General features: G+C 39.7%; 1 protein-coding gene across 2 annotated transcripts in view; it reads left to right on the top strand.

The window, feature by feature from the left end:
- Positions 1-21,130, top strand: part of MAGI2 (membrane associated guanylate kinase, WW and PDZ domain containing 2) — a gene marked incomplete at both ends in the record, with an annotated part of 752,640 nt that overhangs the window by 709,298 nt on the left and 22,212 nt on the right. For both annotated transcript variants that reach the window (XM_082309172.1, XM_082309171.1), the window contains 2 exons: positions 245-485; positions 2,188-2,331. In XM_082309172.1, the coding sequence (XP_082165298.1) occupies positions 245-485; positions 2,188-2,331 (385 nt within the window). The remainder of the gene's footprint in view (positions 1-244; positions 486-2,187; positions 2,332-21,130) is intronic.

Genomic DNA, 21,130 nt, shown 5'->3' with positions numbered 1-21,130 from the left:
GTGATACAAGCTGGAAAATTGCACTGTATGACCTGAGGGAAAATTGCTTATGTCCATGTTTCAAAAGCACTCACTGTTTTTGGATGTCTCGACTATTTACCCTCAAAAATTTTGCTTCTCTGTGAAAATGTGTTTTATGCAATTTTGCAGTCAGGCAGTTTGCCTTCACTACTCAATATTGCATGTAACGCACAGTCTTAATGTTTTGCCACTTTCTGAAACTAAGTCATTTTGCCTTTCTCAGTTACAGGTCGGAAGTAAAAGCCAGACAGGATGTGAAGCCTGATATCCGGCAACCTCCATTTACAGACTACAGGCAGTCCTCAACGGACTACCGACAGCCTCCGCTGGACTACAGGCATCCTCCAGTGATGGATTACCAGCAGCCACCACCTCTCGACTACAGGCAGCCGCCCTTGATAGATTACAGGCAGCATTCGCCCGACACCAGGCAGTATCCTCTGTCAGAGTACAGGCAGCCCCAGGTACAAACTGAAATACTTACAGCACTCCTAAACAGAAAGCATTAGGTCTGTAGGGAGAGATCATGTATATTGGTAAAAAAGATGACATTATAGAAGGAAAAGGCACCTTTGTTGTTTTTGCTCTGAGTTACTATTTCTTTGTAGAGGAAATTATTTCAAAACCGTTAATATTGATGAAGAACTATGTGATCTGTCAAATAATTGTGTGACTATAATGTTAAATAAATGCTATTTTTAAGGCACTGGAGAGTTAAAATAAAAGTTCTAAAATAAGCTGCCTTTGCATCAGTAGAGGAATTTTTTTTATTCCTAGGAACATAATATAGTCATCAAACAGTGGATGTACTTAGGTCAGGCTGCATTTCTTCAGCATTGTTGAAAATGAAGATTTTATCTAATCTGAATAAATAAATAAATGTGAATCCTGACTGATAAAATACATTTCTGTTGGTAATATTCTGGATGAGGAGAAACTAGCTTGTGCAACTGGTTTCTTTGACATCAGGCATGATCTTACAAATCCAAAGAAATAAAACTTAGAAGAAGAGTTATGTTACTTTGGACAAGACTCTGCTGATGACAAATATTTACTGACAGATGTGAAGGTTTGAGGATTTAGCCCAAAATTCAGGCTTTCAAAAAAATCCTCCTTTCTCCTTACATAAAGGCAGAAAAAAAACAGAGGTCAGAAAAATATTAAATAAGAGAATGTAAACTTCTGGACACTATATGCTGAAACCACATACAGATGGTTTCTATGTCCGTATTTTCTAAGCCAGACACATAAACCATATCAATGAAAATATCCAAATTCTTAAATGGGATCCAGAGAACCCTCTGAAAATTTTATGCATTTCAGTATTTAAATAGCAAATCTCCATCCCCATGCGCATACCCGACAAGATGCTTGTTAGTATCTAGAGAGATGCTTAAACTGCCTGTTTCTCACCATCTCTAGTTTAATTCTCTAACCACTGGTCTGTACAATACAAACTTGCTCTCGTTTTCCTCCTGCTCCCATGGGTCTTGCAATCCTGGCTGCCAACGGATCAGAAGCAACAGAGCAAGTTCCTACACAGACCCCTCTACAGGGCTGGTAGTTAGGGTCCACCAAGGAAAAACTGGAAAGATGAATCTCAGTCTCTGCAGGACACAGAAAGGGTGAAGCTCAAATCTCCTACCTCCCACCTCCTCCTCAAGGCACATGTTTTAACCAAAGTGATGAGAGTTGCTGCACTTCGTGACTCCATGCAGTCCGGACTGCTGATCATGTTAAGTTCTGCTGGGAATTTAGGAGGTGTCTCTCCTCCTACTAATTTTCAGTTGTGATGATGCTTATACAGGAACTGCCTGCTACCTCACTTGCCAAATCATCACTTCTTGCATAGACATAAACACTCACAGTCAGGTACCAAGTAAGTATTGAGGGTGAATATGGAAACCATCTAGAGAGCTTTTGGTACCAGGCAACTGCTGGATGGTGCCCTTTGAGGGTGGTTTAGACTTAGGCGTTTACATTTTGCTAAAGTCTTTTTTCAGAAATGGCCAAGGTCTGTCAGTGCAGAAGTATACTTTGAAGGTCGCTTTGGTTATATCAATTGGATAGCTGCACTTTTGAAGAGATGTATTTTAAAGTTTTCTTGAATGCATACCATGACATTCATATGGTTAATTGTCTTTCATTTTGTATTTGTCTATATAGGACTTTGATTATTTCACTGTTGATTTGGAGAAAGGAGCCAAAGGGTTTGGGTTTAGTATTCGAGGAGGAAGGGAGTACAAAATGGATTTGTATGTGCTGAGGTTAGCAGAAGATGGACCAGCAATAAGAAATGGAAGGATGAGGGTAAGTAAAATGTATTGTAACAATTTTTTCAGCCTTTACAGATATGTTTGCTGATGGGGTCAGAGAGAAAGCATTTTTTTTCATCTCTGATCTGGTTTTAAAGAACCAATGCCAAACACCTCTAACAATATAAACTTGTCCTGGAAGAGCTGAAGAAATTACTTGAAACATACAGTAGGTCTGTGTAGTATCTTTGTGGAATAAATGTATTGCTTCTTGTTGATAGTAGCTTTTACTGTGTTATATATTTTTCTCCTTATTCTTTCGCTCATATCTAAGCAACTTAAAAATCTCTGACAAAGAGTTTGGTATTTCTTTGATAATAATATCAGCAGAATTAACAGTTATCTCTCTAATCACAAAAAGCAAAGTGATAGCTATGAAACCTAAGACCTGGTCTGTGTTACTTTACTAATTTAATCAAGTTGTCTTCATAGTGTTTTCTAAGTTTGTTTATTAATATTATTCAGTCATCTTGTTTGTGGGGATCGGTTTTCACTATTTGTCTGAATAGGTCTTAGTGCATTTGAGTCCTGTATTGGTAGAAATGATAATAACACCACATCCAAATACTGAATCTAAAAGCATTCACTTAAGAAATTCCATGACAAAAAAATACGTGTTCTGTGTAGGAAAAATAATCTAATAAAAATAGATGGTTTTAATCTGTCCAGTTGTGCTAAAGAAGAAGCATAAATTCATCAAGGGCTGCTGATACCTTGCCAAATAGTGAGTTCACAAAAAGGAGGAGAAAACATTGGTGAAAGAGGCTACCAAGAGTCAATATAAAAAATGTGTTTATGTATCTAGTTGGTACAGCCTTGTTGAACCAATATTTAATTATAAAGATGGTCAATGGAAATTGTGTTCTGTACAGTAGTAATAGCAGATTTTGCAAATGTCATGGTTGTTACACAGATTCTGTTTCACAACGCTAACAATCTCATCAAGTTTGACTTCATTGTCATCGGTCTAAATATACAATCAGAGACATTCTGTAAGTAACTTGGGAGTTTTAGTATGCTGCAAATCACTCTTAATTTGCCCACTTGCTAGAATTTTAGAAGTCAGTTAATCCTCAGTCATACCATGAAGTGCAAACCCTTGGCACTGGGAGCTTGCATAAGGGAGCAATGGTATCAGAAGTCCCTGTGACGAGGAAGCCAGGTGGGCAAGTAGGCAGGCAGCTGGTAACTGGGAAATACTCCCACAATATTTGTTGTGTGAATTATAGGTGAATTAATGCAGCAGCTAGAGCTTTAACTCAAGAATATCTTCTCTGGTGAGTGTTCTCATTCTTTCCTTTACTGTAGCACTATCACAGTCAGTTGTTCTTAATGAAAAGCTATAAGCAAGATGTATATTATCAGCTATAAAGTGATTAAAGATGAAGGAAAAGTTCTGCTTTTAATAAGCTCTGGAATCATGTATTTGGAAACATATGGCTAAGATTACAGAACAACAGAAGAACAATGCCTTTAGAGAGGGTTCGTTTCAAATAATAACCTGTATTAGGCAAAAAACCTAACCTATTAAAATATGTGCATCATTTGAATAAAACAGTACCACAGAATAAAATCAGACTATCCACTCTGTGAATAGGCTAAATATACAAAGTGTGTAACACAAATACACAGCTTTTTTCAATTTCATTAGGAAAAGCCCAGTATCTTATAATGAAAAATGTTAATGTATTTTCTAAAATAACTTATTTTAAAGCTTTTTTTGTTGATGTGGCCACAATACACAGCCAAGTGTTATGCTGGCCAGATAGTTGTAACTGGTTTTTTTCTCCCCTTTAAAAGTGTCATTCTTTGGAATCAGTTTTACCCTCCAGCCTTGTCACTGAATCTTGTGTTGTATTCTCCTATTTAACAGCCATTTTAACCTGACAGTCACAAATGGGTTTGGAACTTGCAAGACTTTTATCTCCGGTGACCTGTAACTGATGGACAGCAGAAGCTCAAGAAACAAAAATAGAAAAACAAAACAAAAAATAATAATTGCTGAAAGGAATAGAGTATATAGGAAGAGGAGCAAAGGAAGCAGAGTTCTGTACCCATATCTCCTTTCCTAAGTTTACATCCACTGTCAATAATGCAGGTTCATTCCCATTTCCTGGCTGGGACCACCAGCCTGCTTGCTGCAGTTCTGTATCTCTCTGTTTCACAGGTGCATCTCTATAGCAAAATATGCAAAAATCTGTTCAGTGCTTCTCGCTTCACATACCATCGTCTTTAAAGATCAGATTCTCTGCTCCTAGGCTTTCAGCACTGGGTATAGTAAACCATGCTTATGTGGTAGGATCTTATCAGGAGCATTTTCCAGCTAATAGTTCTTCTCATGATCTGCTTATCTCCATTATTGTTTTGCTTCCTGTTTCCTCCTCCTTGAACAGACGCCTTTGATTTAACTGAAGCCTTACAGAAAGACATGAAGCAGGTAACACAAGGTGCAGATCATTCTTATAGAAAGAAATAATGCACATAACTCCACCATTATTCCCACTCACCAAGCCAAGAAAAGAAAAATTAAACCAGCTGAGCTCTTGAATCATATAATGAAACATGGAATCATAGATCATATAATCATAGGTCATATAATGAAACGTTACCTATAAAGCATTTAGATGTAATAAGTAAATGTATTCCACAAATAACATTTTGTTGTCAGTCTAGTTATAGCCAGCAAAAGCCCTGATAAAGGCACATTCATATTGATATAAATCTCCCTACTTTACAGAAATAAAAGAATATAAAGTACTTTAAAGTAATAGAGCTACATCCACACTGGTGGGTTTATAAATTTGCATAATTGAAGCAATGCAGTCGCTAACTGAAGACAGCTCCAGATAGGCAAGTCGAAGTCTGCATGTTGTACTCTGCTAGTGAGCGCTGCAATACCATAGTGATGGGATGAGCCCAACAGCTATATTCCACTTGGACAGGTGCTAAAAAATGTAAAAGTCTAACAGCACACATTCAAAAGATTCTAAGGGCTAAGTACACGTAAAAGTGTTATGCATTACAGATGGAGAGTACAAATTTAAAGAAGTAAAAGATAAGATTATAGGAAATCAGATGTAAATAAAGAACTGGTATGGAACTCTCTCTTTTAAAAGAAAATAGAGTAGATCCATTACTGAGGAAGGAAAATATGAAAGGAATACAATCTACCAATAAAAGGAGCAAAGAGAAATTGAACAAAAGGGCAGTGATGAAACATGAAGAAAGTGACACCAAAATCAGGGCATCCTTATGACACTTTCAGTTTGATCTTCAGGCTTTTACAGTGAAGCTTGGGAGCAGATGAGAGAACAGACTCATAGAGCAAGCACTGGAAGTGATGGTCTTCCACTGGCCCTACCAGAACTGTCTAGATTTGAAAAGATTGATGGAAGGGGGAAAAAAGTTTAATGATGAAGTTTGTTATCACATCACCATTTCCAATTAGAAGTCCTGGTCTTCCTTCCCACTGGGAATGTCATGCTAGGCACTTTGTGGTTTTATTGGAAACAAATCCACTGAGGAACACCCCATTTTAGGATTACGAGATCTAAAATAGTCTTTAATTGCCCTTCATGACTGATGGAGCTTTCTACTTTGATTTTCTGTGAAATTGTTCTGGGAACCAGAAAGGTGGAAGACTGAGTTAATGTCATACAGAGTTCATCAGTCTCACCAGCATATTGCTTTTTTACTCAAGCATCCCTTTCTGCCAGCTTATATAGACACTACATTATGTCTTAAGGTTCGACAAATTATTCCCTTAAAAACAGTTTTAAAACTTTCACAGGCTTACTACACTGTTTTCAGTCATGGCACTTTTACTTGCACTGAGACTTTTACTTGGGCTCATAGGCTCTGCTTCTGCAGAAAGCCCGTGCATACATCCTAGTTTAACTTGGATTCGTCTGTCACTAGGCATGGGAAGGAAATGACCATCAAAGGACACGGAAGTCTATGGGAAGAAGTGTTTCTTCACATGCATCCTCTGCCTCCATGGTTGGTAAACTATTCTCAACCAGTGTTGGAGAGCCACAGCCATAATTCTGTAACTTCATATAAAACCATATGTCAGGTCATATACCACAAGTACCTTCAGCAGGATTTTTACTGCAATTCATGGATAAGACATATGGAGATTCATCGTAGAAGACCTCTGTAGGGGGAAACCTCATCACCACATTGGAAGTAAATACAGATCTTAATTCTGACAGCTGAGCAGAGAGCAAGCTACAATGGTTAATTCTGAAAAGCCTACCACAGCAAAAGTTTACAGAACTTGAAACACGTGACTAAAAATACTTCCAACAAACTAAGTGAATTTTCACAAAAAGCAAGATATCTTACATTTTAGGAGTAATGAAGAAAAGTTTCATTAGATCTAAGGAAAAGCCTAGAAAAGAAAACATGACTATTCAAAACTTTAAATGACAGACAGACTCGCTGAGAGCTGAGCGTTCTAAAAATTTATCTCCACCCTCCTTTCTTCTTCAGGATGAAGGACTACCAGAAGTATAAGACTCTGTCCATACCATGGCAAAAAAGGACTGAATAGGACCATGTCTGTGCTCTGTAAGACAAGGATGTATTAAAAGAACCATGAGAGAAGTCTGGAGAATTATTAGTGCCTTTGATATCTTATCCCGAACTGGCAGAGGTCTAAGCACATCAGGGCTCCATTTCTCCAGTAATCCTAACACCAGAAAAAAAATTTGAAACTAGTTGGTGTTTCAAATTCAGTTGGTCTCAGAGTAGGGCAAGAATATGGTGCGTACACTATCAATCAGTGATAATAGTATTGAGTTGAATCAGTCACCAGAGATGAGGAACGTAATACAGCCAATGTGGAGCACAGTCCCCACAGCCTTTGAAGATTCAGACACTACTGGCAACAATTTTACAGGTCTACTTAGATAAGGCTCACGATAACTCATATTTTATTCTTGTCTCACGTTGAGGACAACGACTGGCAGAGCTCTGCCTGCAGATCTCTATCCCTTCCTGCCTTAGAGATGCGGAACTACGGACTGCTCTCAGGAGGATTGTTAAGGATGGTTGTAGTGTTTGCTAGGCATGTGAGATATGATCAACAGATCTCTTATTGCCATGAATGATATCTCCTGCAGCCAGCATGTTTATTGAAACCAGCATCAAACAAAGAGCCTGTGGCTGAGGGCTGCAAAGATACAGAGCGTCTTGCACAAATGGGTTTAGTGAATGCGAAATTCATGAAGAATGAGGGCAAAATGTGGGTTTTTTTATACACAATGTGCATCTGTGTCATTTTGTCACTTTGTGAGTTACATCCTTTTTTTCACATCTTCCACGAAAGTCATACTTCTCATCTCTGACATTTCTAGTTTCATTGTCTTGTCAACTCATTTTTTTCAGTCTATGTACACCAGTTAGCCCTATCTCTAGCTTCCTCATATCTCCTAATACTATGTTATTTTTCTCATTCTTTTGTAGATTTTTCTTACATATTTGCAGAACAGACATCTGAAATACAGGCATTGCAGAATTTTGTATCATCTTTCATGCTTTGCAGTCCTCCTTTGACTCTTCAATTCTCTCCCGTTTGTTGCTTTTCCTGCAGTCTGTGCCCCTCTCTTTGTTTCAGTTGTACACAGCTGGACATAAAAACAGGCACAAGGGACAGCAAGCTCCTACAGTGTCAATTATGAGCTTCTGTGGTGTTGTTGCATAGGAATCTGTGTGGCCTTACTTGGTCTTTCCTAGCTTGCTGAGTGAGCAGCGCAGTGAGACTCATAACAGTGACCAACCGGTGCTGTGGATAGGTTCATGGCATTCTGCAAACTAGCACAATTTGTGTATTTTGTCCTTTCCTATGATAACAGAGGTCACATGAACCTTATTTGTAGTTTTTCAGGAAGCTTCATCCACCTACACCAAGAATTATTCCTAGCAAAAAGAGAGAATTCAGTATTCAAGAGCCAAGGGTCAAAAAAGGCAGGCAGACAAGAGGGACCCTGACTCTTACGTGGAAGGAAACAGAATTAGTTTCAAATCATGGAAGGCATAACCATTGCATTTGAAACTGCTGTCAAAAGCCAGGTATGAGCATTCAACAGCATGCAAAACTGACATTTCCCTCTTTGTAAGTGTCCTAAATACAAGGTCAGGCAACTTCTAGTTTTTTCCTTCTGATAACATGACTTGTGCATTCATGTCTGCAGTAAGAGGGACAGAGTGCCTATGAAACTCATAACCTGATATTAAAGCCCTCTCTTGAGCCATAGGAGGTATAATTTTAAGCCCCCTTTGAAAAGCCTAGAGGCCAGGCTTCTAAACAGTAGGGTGTCATGTAATAATTGGTTATTGCTAATTATGTCTCCCAGGAGAAATTAATTAGGATCAAGACTTAACTCTTCAGGCTTCTCAAAGGAATAGGCAGTGTGTAGGCAGCTGTCTATCTGGGCTCTGTAAACTGTATAACTGGAGTTTAACAAGGGAATATAAACCTACAGTGGAGTTTAACAAGGGAGTATAAACCTATCTCCCTGGAGCAGGACACTCCTGAACGTCTCAAGTCAGGCACCCAGAAATCACTTGAGCTATTCTGAGTTCAGTGGATAGATAGGCAGAGCTGAAAAGCAGGCAAAGTTCAGAGCAGCTTCAGTTAGTTATGTCCCTACAGTGTCTGGAAAGGCTTTTATGCCATGCAAAACAGAAGTGTTTTTCTTCTGTGTTCATCATGGGATTTTTCGATTTCAGCTTTCCTGATTGTTTATTGTTACACACGTTTAGCTTGGTGTTCATCTAGTCACTTTATCACTGTATCTGTTTTTAGCAGACCTTGATTTCTAGGTTTTTAAAAGATCAAAGTAATCCGTTTCCACCAATTAAGGAATCATTCCCTGTCTGAGGCTTGAACATAATACAGCTTCCACAGACACTTCTTTTAAGTCCATATCATCGTGTGTAAAGTATCATTATTTTTTTTAAAATGTATTTTTAGTAGCTGTTTTCTTGCATCTCAGAGAAGACAAAATCCAAGCGGAAACGGCTGGGCTGCCACATGCACAGTTTTGTGAGATTCCCATTCCACAGCCAAACTTTGTACCAGAAATCACATACAGTTCCTGTAGCTTCACGCACAGGGACCTTGCCCTAATCTTTGTGATTCCGCTCTCCATGCATTACTGCTATATTTCTTCAGTCCCTCCAGAACAGAGTCTCTACAGGGCTATCTCAGCTTTTTGTAGTCCTGTTGCCAAAAGAAAGGGGTAAATATAAAAAAGGACTGATCATCAACAAGCCTGATTGTTTCCTGTCAGAGACTATCCAATAAAAGCTGAAAAGGAAGAACGAACGATTTTTTACTCTACAGTAAATGGAAATCTTTAAGAGCCTGTTGCCGTGCAGACCCCACAGTTTGCATTGGCTCCTCACTGGTATAGAGCCTCTCCTAGATTTCTTGTTAATGAAGAGTAGAGTGTCTGTTTGGGGTGCTCCATCGTTGATTAACCCCACATCAAAGGGTTGCTTCTTACAGTCTGCAGTGGAATACACCTGAAGTTGCAGTCAGTAAGTACAGCAAGCAAGAAGTAGCTCAGCTCAGCTTGACGGTGATTAGAGCAAAAAGTATTAAAAATAGATGGCAAGCAGTTGTCACACAGTAGAGATAGTAGATGACAGATATAGATGTTTCTTTATGCAATCAAGAAAGCTGCAGCAAGGAAATGGGAAGAAGGCAAGAATGGCTTGATCAGTCATGACCTTCTTACAAACATTTAGGGCAATCACTGTATCCAAAAATAAACCAAGGATTGGCCAGCATAATCCTTAATTTTTGCGACAGCAAACTTTGCACTCCTCTTTTGGATCAGAAAGAAAGCTGAAGAGTTTGAGATATACTGCTGAGTGACTCATGCAAATCTCCAGGTCTTAAAAGGCAGTGAAGTCCTATCTTCAGAATATTGGAGAAAAGTGGATGTTGCTGTTGGAAAGCCTCTTGCTTGGGGAAGAGTGACTGGAAAGCTGCCTGGCGGAAAAGGACCTGGGGGTGCTGGTCCACAGCCGGCTGAATATGAGCCAGCAGCGTGCACAGGTAACCAAGAAGGCCAATAGCATCCTGGCTTGTATCAGAAACAGTGTGGCCACCAGGACCAGGGAAGAGATTGTCCCCCTGTACTCGGCACTGGTGAGGCTGCACCTTGAATACTGTGTTCAGTTTTGGGCCCCTCACCACAAGGACACTGAGGTGCTGGAGCGTGGTCCAGAGAAGAGCAACAAAGCTAGTGAAGGGTCTAGAGCACAAGTCTTATGAGAAGCAGCTGAGGGAGCTGGGGTTGTTTAGCCTGGAGAAGAGGAGGCTGAGGGGCGACCTTATTGCTCTCTACAACTACTTGAAAGGAGGTTGTAGTGAGGTGGGGGTCGGTCTCTTCTCCCAAGTAACAAGGGATAGGACAAGAGGAAACAGCCTCAAGTTGTACCAGGGGAAGTTTAGATAGGATATTAGGAAAAACTTCTTCACTGAGAGGGTAGTCAGACATTGGAACAGGCTGCCCATGGAAGTGGTTGAGTCCCCGTCCCTGGAGGTATTTAAAAGATGTGTAGATGTGGTGCTTAGGGCCATGGTTTAGTGGTGGACTTGGCAGTGTTAGGTTTAGGGTTGGAACAGATGATCTTAAAGGTCTTTTCCAACATAAATGGTTCTGTGAAGTTTACTCTAGTCACAGCAAGCATAAAAGTGGAATGAGTAGTGGTAGGTCCTAAGAGCCAAAAAGGTTTTCCCCAGGCAGTGTGCTGAGAGCAGTAGGGAGTCAGCTGCTGAGCACTTGACATGAGTGAGAGCTTGCAAAGGCCATCAGAAACCCCACTGAAAAGTTACTAATATTTAGATATAAAATATTGATGTTATGCCCATACATAAGGGACAGAAGAACGTTCCAGGAGCATACAGTGCTCCACCAGCCTCTGTTTGACTAAGGTCTTGTGCACACATTTGAAAGACAAATGCCTACAGAGTGATTCATGTCAGTTAAGTAGCCAATCTTTTCTACATAAGTAGCACTTACTCTTAAAACCTCCGACATACCTGGCTTACTTTATGCTGCAATATAAATCTTACCTTCATAGTAAGTATTCAGTGAATGTCAACACTGTCATTACAATGGAGCACAAAGACAAAGATATTCTTAGCCCCATCCATTTATTCTGTGATTTGTGATCCATCTGAACAGTACAGGAAGATGTTAGCTATGCTTTCCCACCGAACTGCATATCCCTTTGGGGTAATCTCATTCACACACCAATTCCCTACTACATACATCACTGTCCAATCTCTGTTGTAGTGAGACTGGGTGTGATTGATCTGAACTCTGGGAATTCAGCTGGGATACTTGAGCACATGAGCTGTATACCAGCCTGTGGCAAGAGGAGCTCAATGCTGGGTTAGCGTCATTGGCAGAACTCAAGGAAGAATATATTGACATGCAGACATAAAGCTGATCAACATTCTTGTGTCTGCACAACAAAAAAATGCAAACTGAGGTCCTCAGGGATCTTGAATATATTTTGACAGTGTAAAAGATAATAAATCAAGAGCGAATTAACTGTAGGTGAACTGTTATTCAGCATTTCTCCAAAGAGCTGTGTATGGTTTTTAGAATTTGTTTGCAGAAAGGTAAGGAGAAAGAATATTCCTCTCACACATGTAATTAACATCATTCTTGCAAAAATGTACTCAATTTGATGCATTCATAGAGTCCTTGTAACTCTATGCCTAATAGCAAAATCCTTCAAGCCAGCTATGAAAAAGAATGAGTTAATAATCTTGCTAAAAATGGTTTAGTATGAAATTTTAAGAATAAAATACTAATTTGGCAGGCAGGCACCATATTTAAATCTGTATTTCATGGAGGATTTATAAAAGTTTTCAGGTCTAAAAAATTAATTAGCCCTTAAAAATTTAAGAACGAAGAATGTTAGAAAAAAATGAACACACCAAATGATGCTGCTCTGATATCTGAAACATTTTGTCCAGCAACAGGAATGACAGAGGCAGCCTCTCTTCTGTGTTTTCCCAAGCCACAACAAGCAGAAATTGGGATAGATCACCTATGAAGGTAAAAGGATACAGATATTAGACCCATTCCTATAGCGTACCCAGCCCAGTATCCTCACTCCAACAAGGACAAGTAGAGGATGGCTAGGAAAGGAATATAGGACAAGTATGAAATGATTCTTCACTGGGTATAACAACATCCAAGCCCCTGGCAATGGGCAGTTTACAGATTTTTTTTTTTATGCTGGAATTTTCATATTTAGTATCTAGGACTATTTTTAACCATTTATTTGAATTTGCCCTGCTTTTGACATTCCTGATCTACTATATCAATGGATTCCAAAGCTAAATGTTTGCATTGTTTGAAAAAAAATCCTTATTTTGTTTGTAGCTACAACATAATAATCTTATGATTTCTTCCTCATTCTCCGTATCATTCCTTGTTCTATCGACCTACATCATATCCACCTTTTTCCCACTGAAGCTTACCAGTAAATTCTGTCTTGCCTCATAAGGGAGCTGTTCTTTACCCTTGACCAGCCTCAGTGGCCATTTCTCAGTCTATCACATTCATTTGGAGGTGGAAGCACCAGAACAATCTGTCATTTTCAAGATATTGGTGCTCCTAAATGACATAATGGTGGTTTCTCCTTTATTCTCTATTCTTTCCCTAACGGTTAATATTCTGTTTGCTTTTTTGACTGAGCTGACATTTTCAGCGAGCTAACCGCAATGACTGTGAGATCTGCCTCTTCAGGGGTAATGGTTAATTTAGAGTGATTGTGTATGTAATTTTCCATGTGTACTGTACTTACAGCTTAGCACTTAACACCAATGAATTTCACCTGCTGCTTTAACACACAATATCGTGCTATCTTTTTACAGCTTTTAACTTTACATTTTGATTTGACAATCCTGCATGGTATTGTGTTGCCTGCAAACCTTATCACCCCAATCTTCAACCTTTTCACCATGCCATTTACAAATATGCAGAACAGAATAATCACTATGGTAAGGTCTTTCGATTGTGAAAATTGACCACTTATTTAAAGCATTTTTTCCCTAGAATTTAATCTCTTACCTTGAAGACGTTATTCTTTCTCATCCCACAGCAGAGCATTAACTGAAGGCTTTACTGTTAAAAGCTTTCTGAAAATGTCAGTATACTAACCAGATCACATTTATCTATGCAGTCATTGACAGCTTCAGTGACCTGCAATAGATCTGTGAGGAATGGCTTCCCTCTACAACAGCCACACTGACCCTTCCCCACTATATCATCATTATCCATGTGCCAGCTAGCCCTCACCATCCTTATTGCTTCCTTCCACCTGCTCAATTGAACATGAGACTCACTTGGTTACTTTCCAGGACCATCCTTAAAGACTGGTGTCACACTTGCCACTTCCCATTCCTCTGCTACTCAGCAATTTACTGATTTAGGCAGTAGATTACATCCTGCAGTTACTAGTTCAGCAGTTTCATATCCAAATTCCTTTAGAATCGAGGATGAATGCCATCTACTTCTGGTGGTTTCCTACTATCCATTTCATCAGTTTATTCTAAAATCTTTGCCACTGACCCTGCTATTGGAGCCAGCTCCTCAGACTTACCCCTGTGATGAGCAGACCCTCTGCAGATTTACTGCCCTCCCCTTTAGTGAACATTGATGCAAAGAATTCGTCTAACTTTTTTCTGCAGTGTTTTCTACCTTGCGCCCAAACTATCTTTTGAAATCTTGGTTCTCCGGCAGGCTCTGCAGCTCTGGTATGTTTGAAAGCATATTCTTAGCTCTTACATTTTAGCGTTTTTCCTCCTCAAAATCTTTTTGTGGCTTTATGTTTAACTTGTCAGAGTTTATGTTCTTTTCTGTTTTGCTGTTTGGATGCAACTTTGGATGAAGCAGTCTCCATGAATGCTTATGCCCAGGCTTCTATGTAGTATCTATAAAATCGGCTTGTGAAATCTTGAACTTGCTCTGCTCTTGCCTAGTGGGAACTGTCTGAGACCATCAAGAAGATTCCAGAAAATTTTCTTCTTCCTTTTTAACAGTCTCTATTGGTTCCATCCATGATTGTAGTGGTGAAGTACATGCTATTAATATTACATTATGCTACACTGAGTCATCCTAGCTCTATTTAAAAAAAGTAATGGTATATCAATTAACTCCAGTAGGATAATGAATTTTCCTTTTATCTTTGACACCTTTAATTAACATATACATGGATTATTTTGCAGCAGTGGTGCAGAAGACTTCAAGTCTACTGTAGTACCAGAAGTCCACTTTGCTATCTTGTTAGCCACCCACCACTGCAAACTCCATTTCTCTCTCCTGCACTCCCCATTCTCCGCAGACACTCAGTCATGCACATTTTCCACTTTCCAAGCACTCTTTCTGTAATAGCACTTCTAATGTTTCTCCCTTTCTCAGGAAAATGTGAAAAAGTGAAAAGAAAAAAAAGCTAGATCACCAGCTGAGGAGTGGTGTGAAAGCCATTTCGTGCTCTGCACCAGCCCAGTCCATGTCCTACGGCCCCTCTCTGCCCCGCAGCATGCCCTCACCTTTTGGGCAGGAGGCAAGAGCAGGTTGCTGCGTGAACAAGGAGCCAGGCGTTTCCAGGGGTAAGAAGCCACAGCTGCTTAAACAGCTGCTTGGCCACAGAAAAAAAGAGTTTGTGACTCTAAACCTTCATGGGTGGTTGCTTCAAAAGTGGCATGGGTTACGTTAGTGTAATTCCTCCAGAGAGAAATGCCATGTGTCCTACTGAGACACCCAAGCCCACATACCTAAAATGCACTGAAAGGAGTCCAAGACTAGAAATATCCTGTAGCTTTGCTCAGGCCACACATTACACCTGGGATTTCCAGGCAGTACAGATTCTCTGCCATGAGGAAATTTGCACAGCAGATATCCAACCTGTGCCTAACTCCAGGCAATGATATTAGGGCTTGACAGTACTTGGAAACTCACCAAAACAGATATTCTGGAGTTGCTATTTGGTCTCCAAGTACAGGCAACCTCTCAGCCTTTTGGACTCATTAACAATAACAACAGCAACAAATAATATGCAAAAAATATTTTGGTTATAAAAACAGAATGCCCATATAAAAGGAATTAAATGTAATTAGTCACTTTCCTGAGGTTTAATTATAAAATACATTAATAAAATGACAGATAGCAATGCCCTCTGCACAAATCATTTGAGGCTGTTTTTATCATTAGATTTCCGCATTTAACATGGAATGAAAATGTGCATACACAAGTAATTTCACTTTGTGCAACCGGGAACTATACACCTGCTTAGAGACCATTTCTTACACATTGATGGAGGCAAATGTACACAGTAGTTTAAAAGTACATTTGAGCAAGGAAAAAACTCTTTACTACATTAAAGCTATATGTATTTCCCTCTGATTTAGCCTGTTTCTGAAATTCTGTTTATATGTATGGTTGGCTTTTTTTAATAAGACAGGTAATAATTACTATAAAATATGGCCAGAACAAAGACTCCGCAGCTAAACTCACATGTACTAGAGGCACTTTATTCTAATGACTCGGAGAAGCTTTACAATTTTCTTTCTGATTAACCTATCAATAGTGATGTCACTTAAACACTCCTTAGGAATATTATCTACTCATTATTGCCAGAAAACATGCTGCCCAATTTTATAGCTCAGTTGTTCTTACGCACGGATGGAGCGTCTGAATTAACTTGAACTGAAACAGATTTTTTTAAGAGACATTTCCCATACACACAAACTACTTTCATAATTACATTTAAATCATTAATAGTCAACTTTAAAAACATTACGGGAGGGAGAAGCATTCAGTGTTTACTTTGTGCTTGCACATTGTAAGAATATAATAGAGGACCATTCTCTGTATCAAATGCCATCGGGTCAGGAGGAGAACCGGTGGGTTTGGGTAGGCATTTATCCCAAGCAGCATGGAAATTCAGCCAGGGCCATGTTCTGTGGGAAGAAAGAAACACAATGCAAAATCAATGTGTGTAAAATTGCCAGATTCATAGCTGCAAAGAGCGTGTTTCTTCAGAATAAATACAGCTCAGGCAGCAGCCATGCAAGCTTCCCAGGCTGTCTTGCCAACGCGCTTCAACATTAAGCTGGTGGGAACGTCTGGACGGTGCGGAGGCCGATCACTCCGGCTTTGTAGTCTTTGCTGAAGACTGCCAGAAAGGTTACAAATCAGAGCTGATGCCAGTTGGGGGGTGTCGCGCGATGCAGGGCCAGCCTGTTGGGAGTGGGAAGGGGTCCATCGGTTCGTTTCGCATGACTGGCCAGCAAACAGCTGCCAGCCTTGCGAAGGGATGCATTCATTACAGCTCCGCGCACGGATCCTGTGTAATGACACCTTGAGCCGAAGGCAGTCTGTGGCTTTGTGAAATTAAAATATTAGATTTCAAGGGCTGCACTCGCAAACTTTTTCCTTGCTATTTGTGGATTTAAAACTTGGTGATTAGGATGCGTGCGTCCTTTCAGGCTGTCAGGCAAAAATTGTACCTGAATGGCATGGGAGCTGAAGGTATTTTAGGGACGGCTAACTCTCCAGATGTGGGGAATTGTTTTTCCTGTTAATTTCTTGACAAAAATGAAATCCATAAAGTAAAATGACAGTGGACCTAAATGCCATGCACAATGATAATGTTGCTACATTGAAGTTTATCTTTTAAAATATTCTGATGTTTCATCTGAAAAGCTTTATATCTCCACAGAAGGCAGCTTGCTGAAATGCCTCTTAAAATAATGGTCTGATATTCAAATATGTCACTTTCCATGAAAGGAACTAATGCCACAGGGTCATACCCAATAAAACATTTAGACACTCAAAGCTTGATGCTGCAACACCTGTTAGGTGGCTGGTGTCCCGCTAGATGCAGAGGGAAGATTAAATGTGTCAGAATGATATCCAAGCAGTCTGCAAGGAAAGTATAAAAGGTAACAAGAAAAGGTGACATAAATATATTAAAAGGAATCTAAAGATCAGGAAAAAAGAGGTCTGTTGCTTGCTGAGAATGTGGAGAAGGCTGAAATATTCAGTGCTTTCTTTGTATCAGTCTTCATTGAGATGTTCAGAAGGACCATGAACCTACTACATCGACTTCAACAAAGAGAAATTAGTATAAATCCGAATAAGGAGAAAACTGCTTAAAGCATACTTAGATTTAAGTCAACTGAACCTGCTGATGTTTGTGTATGCTTAATGACTAATTTCTAGATTATTAGTAATTACATCCAAGAATTCATGGAGGACAAGAAAGTTAGTAGCAGACTAGAAAAATAAAAACATGTTTCTCTATTTTTAAAGTCAAATAATAGAGAAAGTTCCTTTAACTTTCATTCTCAGAAATAATCTGTGTCAAGTTATCAAAAAGTTGAAAAAATCTACCAACATGTAAATTGTGGAAAGCGAGTCTTGTCATATCAGTCTAATTTTCATTTCTTAGTTCTGATTTTCATTTTGATTTCTTTGTGGAAAAAGGGGAAGGAGAATGTATGAGGCATCTTTTCACCTTGGAACACCACCTTGTATGAAATTCACAGAAACAGGATAGGGAAATAGACTTTAGGTGGAATCACTGTAATGTGGTTACTGAAAATAATCCCTCTCAAAGGCTGCTCTGAATGGTTTGCTCCTGAATAGTAATTACAAGTGTGAAATTACAAGTGTGGTTCTAAGGGGTCTGGGGTGAAACCAGCTTGATTCAATAATTTTCTTAATAATTGGAGACCTATTGATAAATAATAAAATAAAATTTGCTGATGCCAAGATGTCATTATTCATAGATGGCTTAAAAGAACTTTGAGGAACTGACTTAGATTTCAAAAAGAAAATTTTATACTAAAGCAGTCAATCTGATAAAATTCATCAAGGTGCACTGTGCTCAGTTTAGGGCCGAGAAATCAGATGCACAATGTAAAATGGGGGATAACTGTCTAGACAGTACTGCTGGGGATACTCTCGGAACCCAAGCTAACCGAGGAGAGACCGAGCACATTTGAATGCCTGGACAGTGAGAAAGCATGGTTTCCTCCCATATCAGACGTCAGAGAATCTACATCAGCAAGGGGAAGGAAGGGGAGGTTATAAATGTTTAACTGCAGAAAAAAAAATAATAAGAATAGGAATTTGTACCTTATTAGACACATGGGGAACCACTCCTCAGTCAAGGTTTTCTCCTTGGTGTGAATTCCCCAGTAAAGTCTAACTGAAGCTTTTCCCAGGGTAAGAGCGTTGGCAACTTTTTTCTTCTGTGTTGTTTTTCTTATCTAATCAGAGCTGGGCTTGTGCTGCAAAGGCAGTGTAATTCAGTTATGCACCAGTCAGCCACAAGACACAAACGCATGGAACACAATTAACCCGCTGCTCCTGCAACTATTCATTTTAACTCTGGTCTCACACCTTCTGATGTAAAATTCAGAGTGCCTAATTTTCACAAACTTGTTTCTCCCCCCTCCTTCAGTCACATAGCAAAGATGCTGGCCTTTTTTAAGCTTTCCCAAGTTATTTGCACATAAGGTTTTATATTAAAAGTGGGAACTATCAAATCAGCTACACACTGCCTACAGAGAAAAAATATTTTAATCGACTAAAATACAGAAAAGGTTACATTAATACAAGACAGTTCCTGCATATTGACCAATGAGAATAGAAGAAAGGCAAACAGCAAGGGAAAAATGTGACATTAACTTAACCTTTTTACATATTAAACTGTATTAAAATCTCTTTCTGTCTTTCTGTTCCGGAGTGCAGAGGATTTTATCTGAACAGCTATGCATGCTCTGAACAGCTTTCATCAGTACTCATTTTAACGGCTATTTATCAAGGAGTGTTAAAAACACCTCCTTCATTTGATCTAATCTGTCACTTCTTCTCTCAAAACATGCTAACAAGATCATTTTTAATACCTTCTGCAAAATATGGTCTATCCAGGCAAGACAACACAAAAAAGAGCTGTCTTAAGGCTTTGGAAAATCTGAGTTTACTTTTATAGGATTTCTACCAGGGTTTAATTGTTTCATGACGTTTAGAAACAGCTTTTCCCAAACTGGTTGAATTTTGTCTGTATTTGGCCTGACTAGTATCCTTGTGGGGATGCTACAACTCCATCTTCTGTCTGTGCTACAGAAGTCGTAAGAGAGATTTTCCATTTTTGCTCTGAGTGTGTGCAGCAACTACATCCTACCAGTCGCTCCAAAAGTCAGGGTGATGCAAACAGCCCTGCACGGCCAAACCCAGGGGAGATCTCTCCATGATCCAGAGAGCACCTGTGCTATGTGTCACTGTGGCCTGGAGGTCATCAGAAGTGTCTAAAAATGCATACCGCACACATACAACCAAACACATTCCTCCTAACAGAGAAAATCCGCTAAGGAAGAAATTTGCACTGCAAAAATAAGGTCTTTTTGCACAAAATAATCCCAATTTTTTCCCGACTGCTCAGTCTGCAGCATTTATAAAGTGTGATAGCAAGGCTGAGAGGTTTTATTCGGATCAATGGCTTTTTAGTTAAGTAAAGTACTGGCATAGATTGCATATAGGATCCTGGGAGAGTTCTTAAAATAGGCTGCAACTCCTATTGACAAGGTATGAATTCCTGTTGAGAAACACTGCCATAGTGCTTTTAGTGGCATTCTTTCTGTCTCTGAACAAAAGCAAGGACTAGATAACTTCTTGACGTCCCTTCCAGTTTTCTTTGACGCTAGGAGTCTTGTTGACATTTCATATTATGCACATTTATTTGGTAAATCCTATACTTCAGCCTCAGGAAGGAAGGAAAGCCTCTGAAGGATTACACTTTTAGTTGACAGAAATACAATAGTAGCAAAGAAAACATACAAAACAGAAAACATTTCAATGTCCAAGGCCAGCAAAGAGCTGTTTTTCTCAAGACAGGCTTGTAAGAGGAAAAGGAAGTGCCCATCATCTTGAAATTTGTATAGTCTCCTTAAGACTCTCTCTAGGATGGATGCAGCACTGTTATTTTAGTGTAGTGGATATGCATGGTGAGGAAGCCGTAGATGCAGACCAAGGCAAGTCTGATCCTGCCGAGCAGATGTGCTCCTCTGGCACTGATAAACAAGTTTGCTGAACCCACTCAACTGAGACCCTCACACATCCCTCTAGGCTGTCCATCACCTGGACCCGCACCTCTACCAGCACCAGGAGACCAGGCCTTCTTCTGGTCTTCACCTGGGTCACCCCAGCGATGGGGCTGAGAGGCTTCTGCAATGCAGCTACAAAACAAACTCCAAATAATGCTAATACAAGGCTTACACATCGCCTCACGGTGTTGCTCAGTTAACTGTCTCACAAAATAAGTGGGTGGCTGTGGTATTGCAGCACCAAACAAACTGTACGGCTGCTGCTTACTACATGTGCTGTCTGCCGTGCTGACCAGGCACAGCAGAAAGCAATTTCTCCCCTATTCATCGAGAAGGTTTCCAGCATCGAAAGCTGGCTCTTGTCATGGAAAGAAAAACAGAACCAAAACATCCCAGTGGGAGGCAAAGCTGGGAGGGAGATCGGGGTGGATGGGAGAGACACACATCAGTGCCCCATTTTGCAGCTATAGAAATAGAGGCAGAAAAATAATAATGAACTAGCTCTGACTGGTAAGCCACCTGGGAGATGATTTGCAGAAAAGTGTAATCAGAGCCCTGGAGTCCACCACTCTAACTAGATGGCTCAGCCAGGGGCTGTGCTTGCTCCAAGCAAAAACCTTCTGTGGATAAATAGTTCAAA

This window comes from Platalea leucorodia, assembly GCF_965183815.1.
Source record: "Platalea leucorodia genome assembly, chromosome: 4".
Lineage (NCBI taxonomy): Eukaryota > Metazoa > Chordata > Aves > Pelecaniformes > Threskiornithidae > Platalea > Platalea leucorodia.
Note: the sequence above shows the minus strand (reverse complement) of the source record. Positions and strands in the feature narration are given on the sequence as shown.